At 44.2% G+C, this 11,027-nt stretch overlaps 2 protein-coding genes across 2 annotated transcripts in view; both read left to right on the plus strand.

Moving 5' to 3' along the window:
• Positions 1-1,037, plus strand: part of psmb10 (proteasome 20S subunit beta 10) — a 3,732-nt gene extending 2,695 nt beyond the window's left edge. The window contains exons 7-8 of the mRNA XM_079734688.1: positions 238-389; positions 786-1,037. Of these exons, the coding sequence (XP_079590814.1) occupies positions 238-389; positions 786-873 (240 nt within the window). The 3' untranslated portion in view covers positions 874-1,037. The remainder of the gene's footprint in view (positions 1-237; positions 390-785) is intronic.
• Positions 1,038-4,879: 3,842 nt separating this feature from the next.
• The window catches only part of nnt (nicotinamide nucleotide transhydrogenase), a 31,004-nt gene continuing 24,856 nt past the window's right edge, over positions 4,880-11,027 (plus strand). Inside the window, 3 exon segments of the mRNA XM_079734694.1 lie at positions 4,880-4,952; positions 6,294-6,515; positions 10,601-10,830. Of these exon segments, the coding sequence (XP_079590820.1) occupies positions 6,362-6,515; positions 10,601-10,830 (384 nt within the window). The 5' untranslated portion in view covers positions 4,880-4,952; positions 6,294-6,361.

Consider the following 11,027-nt stretch of genomic DNA (forward strand, 5'->3'; position numbering starts at 1 on the left):
GTCTCTGTACTGTCTAACCCCTACCTGCTCCTTAATGACCTGTCTCTGTACTGTCTAACCCCTACCTGCTCCTTAATGACCTGTCTCTGTACTGTCTAACCCCTACCTGCTTCTTAATGACCTGTCTCTGTACTGTCCAAATGTATTCACTCTCTGACTCCTCCCCCCCTCTCCTCCTCCGGGACCTCCCCTCTCTCTCCCCTCCTCCCCCTCTCCTCCTCCTCCTCCTCCTCCCAGCTGGAGGAGGCTAAGCTGCTGGTGAAGGATGCGATTACTGCAGGGATCCTCGGTGACCTGGGCTCTGGCAGCAACGTGGACCTCTGTGTCATCACCAAGGCATCCGTGGACTATCTCCGTGGTTACGACCAGCCAGCCATACCGGTCACCAAGTGAGATGCTACTGGTCATTCTATAGTTAGTCAGTTATATAGTTGGGTTAGTGATGGTTAGTTTAGTTGTTAGGTTAGAGAGGGTTAGTTTAGGTGTTAGGTTAGAGAGGGTTAGTTTAGATGTTAGGTTAGAGATGGTTAGTTTAGGTGTTAGGTTAGAGAGGGTTAGTTTTGGTGTTTTTCTCTAAATTAGAGACTTACTTCAGTATCAGTGATCATATCATCATATCATCAGCTTAAAAAAACACTATTTATCTTGATTAATCACAGCAAAGTGATGGATTAATGAGTCTATATTATATTACATTTATTAGATTACATTTATTTAAAGGATTGACAGAGCTCTTATAGTTGGCCTGTAAGTGTGTGGTAACATGTGGTTCCTTGTGTCTCCAGGGGGGGGAGATACAGGTTCAGGCCCGGGACCACGGCGCTGCTGAGCCGCTCCGTGACGCCGCTCACCGTCGACCCGCTCCCGGAGTGACGAGGCGAAGGCTCAGTAGACCCGGTCCGACGGACCAGGACGGCCTGGACCAGGACACGGTGTGGCCCACATGGACCCGGTCCGACCCGGTCTTTAACTTGTCTGTTTTCCTGCTCAAACTGCAGTCGTCCTGTGAATTAAAGCGCAAAGTTCTCTACAAACGATTCATAAACTTTCCTTAAACGCTCTTTTCATGTCATCACTCATAGAACTACCGGTTTATTTCCTGACACGTGAATATGACATAACAGGTTTGGCACTACGGTGGCCCATGCATTCACGTATCCCTACAGCTCCCCCTTTTAAATCGTTAAGAAATCCCATGAATTACCCAAGACAGAACAGGTATAATTTCCCATAACAGGGTCAAATAGAACCAGGATTTTGGGGTAGCCTGCCCGCCATCCACAGCCACGTAGGGATTATTCTGCCCTCGATAGTTGCTGTCCCTATTGCTCTGAAACAGTTCAAGAAGTCCATGGGTTTTCAACTTCGGCAACAGCCATACAGTCCATTTCCATATCCCCATATCATAACTCAAAAGTGCAACAATAACAATTTCAATACTGTCAATTTAATAACATATAACATAAACAATCCATGTTTTCATTTCACACTTTCCTCCTTTTTTTTTTTTTTTTTTACCAAAAGTGTATTAAAGCAGGCCTAAGAGCTAGGTGTCCCTATACCTGTAAAGAACTCTGACCTCACGTCCTCTGGAAGTCACCTGTACCCCACTACGCAGGGATGCATGCCCAGGGCCGGCGATCGCCTAGAGCGGCAAATGTGTTGGGGGCGACCACTGGTGGCGCCCTTAATTAATTAATTAATTAATTAATAATATACAAAACAAGCGAAATTAAACCAAACATTGTTCCCAAATTGAATGGACAAGGGAGGGGGCGGGGTATTAATTGTAAGGGCGCACTGATCCCCCGCCCCGCTCGAAAGTCCTGTCCTGTCCGCAATTTAATGTCGAATCGCCTAGGGCACCGAAACGGCCAGCGCCGGCCCTGTGCATGCCCCACGGCTTGGTCTGGTGACGTCTGGTGGCTTGTCGCTGAGGGCAGGACTGGCCGCAGGAGAAGGCCCACTTGGCAGTGGTGTAGGTCTCTCAGCCCGCAGCTCCTATTGGTCAGACCAATCTGCAGACTCTGCCAAGGCCTGCAGGTGTCTCCGGTTGCCACGCAGCACTGCGCCGCTGTCCATCTTCACCAGGTAAGACTGGGGCTCTTGGAACCGGCCAACCACTTCCACCCCTTCTCCTCATCAATCTTGGCTCTGACGTCCTGGCCCTGATGAAGTGATGGAAGTGGGCATGTGGAAGTCTGAACAGCCTGTTCTGCTGCACCATTCGCCTGGGGGTAGTGAGGGCTAATTGTAGTATGGGCAAAACCAGTGGTGCAGTCTACGTGATGCGCAGGTATACGCCGTATACCCACTAGGAACCCTCAAGGATTTCCGTATACCCACTTAAAAATGTGCACGGATACGTATCAATCGTTTTGTGACAGAACTTTTACTTCAGTGTTTATTTTTCGCAAATACCGGTTGGGTATAACTGCAATAAAATACTTTTAGCAGGGAAAGTGATCTCCTACATTCACCATTCATAAAATTCCCCCTGCGCGCTCGTGCTCTGCCCTGTCTTTGTTGAAGCGTGAAGCTGCCCCTGCATCTCTGCATGTTAGTTGGCGGGCCAAGCCCCTCCCTCTCGCATTTGTGATTGGCCACCCACACAGATTGAAAGTTAACAGTTAAAACAACAGGTTACAACGATAAAAAAAAAATACAACACAAACTCTTAAAGAGTCCCAGGCTACATGCTACAATAACATTCAACATTACAATATGAAAAGCAAACTAGACTATTTCAGTGTTTTAGTTAGTTATAATCGTAGCCCAAAATCTACTGCTTCCGCTTCGGCTGACCCTGTAGCAGCAGACGCCGATACCAGAGCTACGGTGACTAGCAAAGACACAACATAAAAGTGTGTGTGTGTGTGTGTGTGTGTGTGTGTGTGTGTGTGTGTGTGTGTGTGTGTGTGTGTGTGTGTGTGTGTGTGTGTGTGTGTGTGTCTATCCTTTATAGGACGATCCGATACGTATCTAGATACTTAGGATTCAGGGACGATACATTTTAATATGGAACGATTCGAAGAGATTTGATTCAATGATTCTAATGATCCGGTGCGATTTGATGAGATATGAATCAATCTGATAGATACAGTTAGTATTCATTTAACGTTAACGCATACATTTTCTATTAATTCAAATAAGCTTTTTATAGAAGAGACATTGCCTACTTTCAAATATATATATGGTATAGGGACCATGGAATCATAGGTTTTTATATTTATTTCTTTATGTAAATAAAGTGTTTCTTCTTTAAAGTGTTCTTATTCTTAACCGATTCTTATCTAATACCACCTTTAACATGTAGCTAAGTGACATTAAAAATAAATGGTATATTACGAGGGACAGATTGTAGTATTAAAAAACATCCTTATTTAAACATGCCAATTACAAAATACATAATATAAATACCATTTCAGGTTAAACATCTTTACAATGGGGCTTGCTCGTTGCCCAAAACAATGGCAGCCAGTCTGTCCCTTGTAGCATCACCAGGTGTCTGGTTATCTGCTAGGGGGTCACGGGGAGGTTGGGGGTCAAGCATTTCAAGTTGACTAATGATGACGTCACAGGATAGGGACTAGCGATGACGTCACAGGGTAGCGTTTTCCCATTTGGTAGGGGAAGAAGGGTAGGGGCAGGGGGTGGGCTTAAAAGTTAGAGTTAGGGGTTAGGGTTAGGATTGAGCAATGAGGGGTAGGGTTGAGCAATGAATTTGGATTCAGCCTTAGTGAGCGAGGGTATGATAATACGATTCAATATCAGTGAAATAGTAAATGCATGCTGTCTTTGTACTTTCTGTGTCATACCAGATTAATCAAATATTTGAATGTCTCTTCAATCTGTCTCTTTCTTTCATGGTTCGTTCTCCACCCGGGACCCCCACCATCATTGCTAAATCAAATATATTATCTTGCTGATATGTTAAACATTCAATAATCAACTACAACCCCACTCTAGACACATGGCATTTACACATTTTCATTGTAAGACCCCCTCTCAGGGGGCCTACGAAATGGGGGCCCTAACCCCCCCCCCCCCCCCCCCCCCCCCACACACACACACACACACACACAAACTTCAATCAGAGTAGCTCAGCTATTCTATTTGATCTCAAATGTATTCAAACTTTATCACTAACTCCACTTTATTTCCAACCATCTTTATTTTTTTAAATGGTGTGCATGTTAACATTGTTGTTTAGACTCTGTTCAAATCTTTTCACTTAATTTAAGCCATTTCACATTTCTTTACGTCTTAAACTACGCGGCTTTACTAAAACATATTCAACCTCATTTTGCACTACAGCACTAACCGTATTTCCTGCAGGAAATGCATTTTCTAGTTACTATTATACTATATTATCCTATACTATTAAGCCTAATGTTGTTATGGTTATTGATGTTGCTTCATCGCTGTTTAGCTTGTCTTACATTCGACATAGATTTTAAAGTTAATTGCAGAAAAAGATTGAAAAGTGCCCCTTAGTGGATGATAGTGCTACTGCAATAACAATATTGAAGGAAGATACACCTTTGATTATGTTTTTAATTATATGTTATTGACATTGACACATTTTTGACACCATTCACATATATTTTGCTTGGATGTTTGGTTTTAACACATTTACACATCTGCTTGTAATATAGAGACATCGTTTTATGAATGAACGAAAGGGATGAACAAAAATAAATAACGTGGTTGACATTATTTAAAACAGATTCATTCGAGTTTAACCCACCTGATGTCCCGCAGAAAGTGACAACGCAGACATGAAAACGTGACATTTGGATGAAATGATAGATCCAAAAATAATCCGCCTTCTGACTCCGACTCTGCTTTACCAGACCTTCCGGTTCGTCAGAGTTCACCCTGCTGCTGTGTTTATGCTCACAGTGAAGCGTCTCCGCCGTCAGTGAGGTCACTCGTCTTTCTCTGTGCAGGTAATGTCTGGCGCTCGAACCAAGCACCTGCTTTGAATGTGTGTTTGTTTGCACTTGTTTCGCCCGTGGAAACACGTCGGGTTCATTCATTCTCGCTACTTTTTCTGTTAGCGTCGCTAGCCTCGGTTAGCTTCTCCCCCGTTAGTTTGTGCAGCGAAAAGGAAAGTGAGTTCACAGCTGAGCCGCTCAGCCCGCCTTCTAACCCCCGACAACAGGCTGTTGGTCGGGCTTCAGGAGGCGGGCGTAGTGGCTCGAGATGCGGACTACTTTCCTGCCCTGAGGCGGATGGCTAGGATAAGGAAAGGAAACTTCTCCAATTAAATGCGTATACAAATGACCCATTTAGTTATTGTATACAAGTTTGAATGGCACGGTCCCAATCTAAATAGATGCAATACATTTCTTGATGTACAACTGCTAATATTTGATATAGTGTATGGTGACATACGCTTTATGGGGGTCGGATAACCTTCAACCATGCAACCGTGTCATATAGGTCTGTTTTTCAACATGAGTTCCCTTAATGGTCCACTTTGCATTTAACTTATTGTGGCAATGGGTCAATTATTAAGTCACCAACGTAAAGCTGACGCATGATAAATGTCGTACGAAGTCAAAGCGGTCGACGATGATCCCTCGCAGTGTGAACCGCTCTGGTTGGAGCAGTGGGGAGCCACAGTGCACTAGTAGTATGCACACGTAGTCTGCTCTTGGCGGTGTGGGAAAGCATGTGGAAAAACACAGGTGGCTTCCCCACTCTAGACAAGAGAATCTCACGGTCGTCCCGATGCTAGGGGGCCTTGCATGTTACTTTTTACAAAAACAATTCTATATCGATGCATATTTTCAGTCAAAAAATGCCACGTGGATGAACCACATAATTACACAGCTGCACAGTGCAGCTGTCAAAACTAACGACCTGGATTATTTAAAAACTAGACTAGAGACTGTAGGTGACTGCCACAAGTTGGTTATTATCTACATGGCATTGTCTTATGCTGAACAAAGTGAATTTAAGCGTCTTATAAAAACATATGCATTCTAATGTAGGATATGTTTGTTTTGAAGGCTGCAGTCTTAGGGTATTTTTCATAACAAACTGCTCCACTAGACACTACATCGGCAAACAATTACTAAAAGGCTAAACTGCTGTAACACGATTCATAGGCCTACGTAGGATTTCTAGACTTCCATGTGCACCTGTCCGAGGAATACGGCGGCAATACATCAGAGGGCTCGGCGCCCTATTCAAATGTTCACTTGTGAGGGGAAGTAATGAATAACTTCCGAGCGTGCTGAATGCTCCTTGACCTCACCTGCCTTCCCCCTGCCCACCACTAGGAGGCGTGCTGTCGGTCCCCCCCTGAGCTCCTGCTGCAAAGTGTGTGCGTGCGTGCGAGCCGTGCACCATGACCAGCCTCCTGCGTGTTGTGGCGGCCAGCTGCTCCGCCCCCGTGTTCAGCGGGCTAGCGTGTGCCAAGATACAGAGTGCCCGTGCGGTCAAGCTACCGTGCGTGCGCTACTTCCGGACCCAGCAGGCCCTGGCGAGATGCGCCGCTCCAGGTAAGGCACACTGGGACAGGGCTACCGGCCCTGTCGGCTGGACATCCTGAGACCCTAGGCCAGTGGGTCCCAACCTTTTTATCTTAAGGTGTACCACTCATCAAGACCTCCTCATATGCAACTGGTAAAAAGTAGTTCAAAACACAATTATACACAATTATTAGTGCAAGGAGGCCAGAGCCAGTGGGAGACGATGAAAGGAAAAGATAAGGAATGCTGCATATGCTTCCATTGTTGTGATTCAACTCAAAATAACACTGGCACACATTGCAATGGAAAAAATGGGATTGTTAATGAAGTGATGATAGTGATGATTGCATAAAGTGACACTATTTATAAAACAATAAGTGGTATGTGGTATACGAACCACAGGCTGAGAAACAATGCCCTTGACTGAACTATTCCCTTAGCCTGGAGATGTGTGCTGTCATACATTGTTGTGTGACACAACCTTTACATATCAGGCCAGGGGACCCAGTTATGGTCCGTCACATTGTGATCCAATTGAAAGCCAAGAGGTGAATGCAACCTTTTATGTGTTGCATTCTTTCTCGGTTCAGAGTCTTTTGAAGATATGTTCCGCATGGATCCGAGCCCCCAGATAATCTGATAGTAACTAATGTTTTAAATCCACAAGAAGACAGTTTGTTGTTGGTTTTCTTTTCAAAACAAAAGAGCTCTGTATATTGGTCAGATATAATATAGTGGTCAGATATTATCTAATAATCACTTTGGTTTATTATTGAAAAGTATCGGTGGTTATTGGATATGAATTCAGCGTTTACATAATCCTACCTTCCGGGTGAAACAGTATTCTATAGGATAATCCTTAACTATTCTACAGGATATAAATGAATGCTTTGCTCACGACATGAGAAAAGCGACCTTGTTAAAGTGGGATTTTCAAGTTGTTTTTTATGTTCTGTTGGAATCTGAGTTTCTCTGCTGCAGATACGGTGATAAATTACAGTAGGACAACTCTTCTTAATCCTTATGGTTTTCGCTTCAGTCATAAACAATTTAGATATAAAGGCAACAATTCCACTGAAAATCCAATAGGTCCTAATGTTGCTATCTAGCAAACTGTTGTAGTAATGAACCTGAGTGCTCGTAGTATAAAACTACACATTGATAAAACAACTGCTACTTCAACATTAGTAAATTGTTACATTTACATATTTTTCTACTTTTAGAACATGTGACCAGATAATTTTTTTATGTTTCGGGGACGTGTGTGATAAGACCACACAATTTGTAGTCCTCCTCGTGGATGAATCCTGACTATTCCAGATTGTATTGACTCTAATCAAGGGCCAGTTCAGAGACTTGATGTGCTGCTCCTTTGATCACCTCCAAGTACTAGAGTCCGGTCACCTCTGACCCAGAACAGCTATGTTGTATTTGATGTACCCTGTTTGGCAGCACAGTATTGAAATAATCTGCGAAGAGTCAATCATGCTCTGATTGGGGTCTGATTTTAGGCTCTTTGTAAAAAGCATTACAATGCATGGTTGTGTTTTGCTTGGTGACACCAAATGTTGCCATGGTAATGTATCCCAAACAAGCTCATCTATTGCTGTAGTTATGCAATACGAGTCTATACATTCAGCAAAACAAAATATAAAGCTATTAATGCTTTGTTTTTACTTAAAATGGTTTCATTCTTTAATAGTTAAAAACATATTTTGGTTGACTGCCAGAAGGTGGAACAAAAAGGTTATATGCTTGGTCTACAAAGGGATGTAGATTATTCTACTCTAAATTGTACTATTGAAGTTTTTTTTACATCGTGTCATTCCTCATCTCTTCTGTAAGTCCTGGACATGTATGCATCGCCCGTTTACATATTGAGTAGGCTTTCTACCTGTGTTTGTTCTGCTTCAAGGTCACATGAATTACAAGTTATGTGTGTTGGATGTCGGCATACACCAGTAACAACTGGTTTCAGGTGGTCAATGTTTGTGCGCGCGGGTGTGTTGCACACACGCACACTATTCCCCCAGTGAGCTGAAGGCCTTCTAAGAGGTGCGTGTGTAGCCACAGTGTACATTATATGTATGGGTATGTTTGTTATAGCTGTGACCGCTGCTGGACAGCCTTCCTGTTGACAGGCCTGCTCCAGTTACAACCGCCACACTATTCTGGACAGCGTATCAACCACCTGACTGATTACTTAAACTCTGTAGAGGCCAATGCCTCTGCTCCTATAGGGGTATAGCCTTAACTAGGGTATATGAGACCTAGCCCCCTTTGTGCTGGGGCTACTTTAGATCCTACATGTTTTGTTTGTTGTTTTATTCTAAGTTAATACTGTCCATTATGTGGTCAAGCTAAACTTGCTTAACCAATATTGGAGCATAACAACTCTGATACGCGTGCAGGACTTGAGTTGCACTACTGGACCATATGCTGCTCCGGTGTGTTCTCTATCAAGTCTCCATTGTTTTGATGTGTTCTCTTGCCCTATTTTGGATATCGGGGAGTGTGAAGCCCTGAAAGACATCTGAGAAGCATATCTTTCCAAGATTTTATTGTTGTGATATGTATATCATTCATCACTACTATAAAAGAGGAGAGACTTGAAGTCGGCAGGTAGAAAGCTGAGGTCCTTGTGTGATTGGCTGGAGTGTTTGTGTATGGTGGCCTCGCAGGTCAATGGAATTTTCCATACGGGTTTCCACCCCTTGGCCTATTTGCCACGACATGTGATGAGTGAGGGTAGTTCCTGTTTCTCTTCTAACATTTACATTTCCGAATTGGATGAAATCAGTTCCTCTTGACTTCTTCTGTCCTTGGACGCTCTGTCCTTCTCGGGCTGGTCACCTTGACTTTGGCCTAGCAGGTATATTTATGGTAAAAACAAACGGGGCTACGCCCGCCTGTCGCCCTTCCCCCTTTAAGACCTCCCTTTTGTTCCCGCATCACATCACCCCCCTCTGCCCATCACATGCCGTGGCTCCAGCCGACCGTGTGTAGCATAGGGCCAGGCCAACAGGTCCTCTCGGCTGTGAGCCAGGGGAGGACTTCAGGCCTGTCTGCGTATTACACTGAGAAAGGAAGGAGCAGTTGCATATTCTGATCCAGTCTCACCGTTTTCTTAGTAGTAAAAGACACATTTCATACATTAAGGGAAAAGAATCATCTTATATTTGTGGTTAAAATCCAGTATGTAAAACACATCTTAGGGATTTTATTAAATATCATTTGAAGAATAGCAAAGAATAAAAAAGTCAGATGTGGGGAGTTTTCTTTATGATCCAACTCTGTACTGCCCCAGTCGGAAGTTGATTCTGTGTACAATTTATTTGAGTCTACATTACATTTTTATTGGCTGTTTGCACTTTGTTATACCGGCCATAAACCTGCTCGCCTGGAAAGCTCTTCAATCATTCTCCGGCCTTGGTCGGGCACAGCTCTGATCTAGGATGAAGGAATAACCCAGGACGGTTGAAGTCCCGCCCCTAGAGCTTAGATAAACGGGTCCTTAATGTTCAGGTGTGGGTGCGGGCATTAAGCCTGCACCCCCCTGGTGCAAATTTAAGGGGAAACCCTCTTTGCACCTTCATGCCAATCTTTATCTAATTTTCAACCCCACCTCCCCCATGCACCATTTGGGGAAAATAATGTCTATTGGCGTTTATATCTGGGGATTGGTAAGAAGACACACATTTGAAATATGAGCACCAATAAAAATGAGCTCTGTCCGGCCAAACATGTTCTAGGTTAATATACATTTCTAGGTTATTGCCAGACAGCTGATGGGCGGTTTACGGTAAAAAGCAAAGCGTTCTCCACTTCCATTTACATTCAGGGCATTTTGCAGACGCTTTTATCCAAAGCGACTTACAATAAGTACATTTGTCAGAAGAAGCAAACAATATATCGCTGTCGGTAAAGATATTCATAGAAACAAGTGCTGAGCATTTGGAATTGCTAGGTTAACCCATTCCCATATACAACAATATATCTAGGACAAGAGGCTACACAACGCTAAGTGCTATTTAGTTTTAAGTGGCAGGACGTACAACATATTACGATATTACAACAATTAGTGCGTAACACACACTTATCTCCCCCTCCCCCAGGGATCCCCTACAAGCAGCTGACGGTGGGCGTCCCTAAGGAAGTGTTTCTGGACGAGCGCCGCGTGGCCCTGTCCCCCGCCGGCGTGCAGGCGCTCATCAAGCAGGGCTTCAACGTGGTGGTAGAGGCCGGCGCCGGCGACGCCTCCAAGTTCCCCGACGAGATGTACGTGCAGGCGGGTGCCGCCATCCGGGACGCCAAGGACGTGCTGGCGTCTGACGTCCTGGTCAAGGTAAGGCTCCCCTTTCCCCCAAGTACCCCACCGCTAACGCACTCATGTCATCATGACATCGGTCGTCCCACGGCAGTGACTGACGGTTATGAATGATGTTGTGTTTAGCCAATGACTGAGCTACAGCCTTAATTGGGAAAAAGAGGGGAATTACAACAGCAGGGCCGCAACCAGCCTGATTTTTGAAGACTTTTTGT

The sequence above is a fragment of the Pollachius pollachius genome, assembly GCF_949987615.1.
Source record: "Pollachius pollachius genome assembly, chromosome: 4".
Lineage (NCBI taxonomy): Eukaryota > Metazoa > Chordata > Actinopteri > Gadiformes > Gadidae > Pollachius > Pollachius pollachius.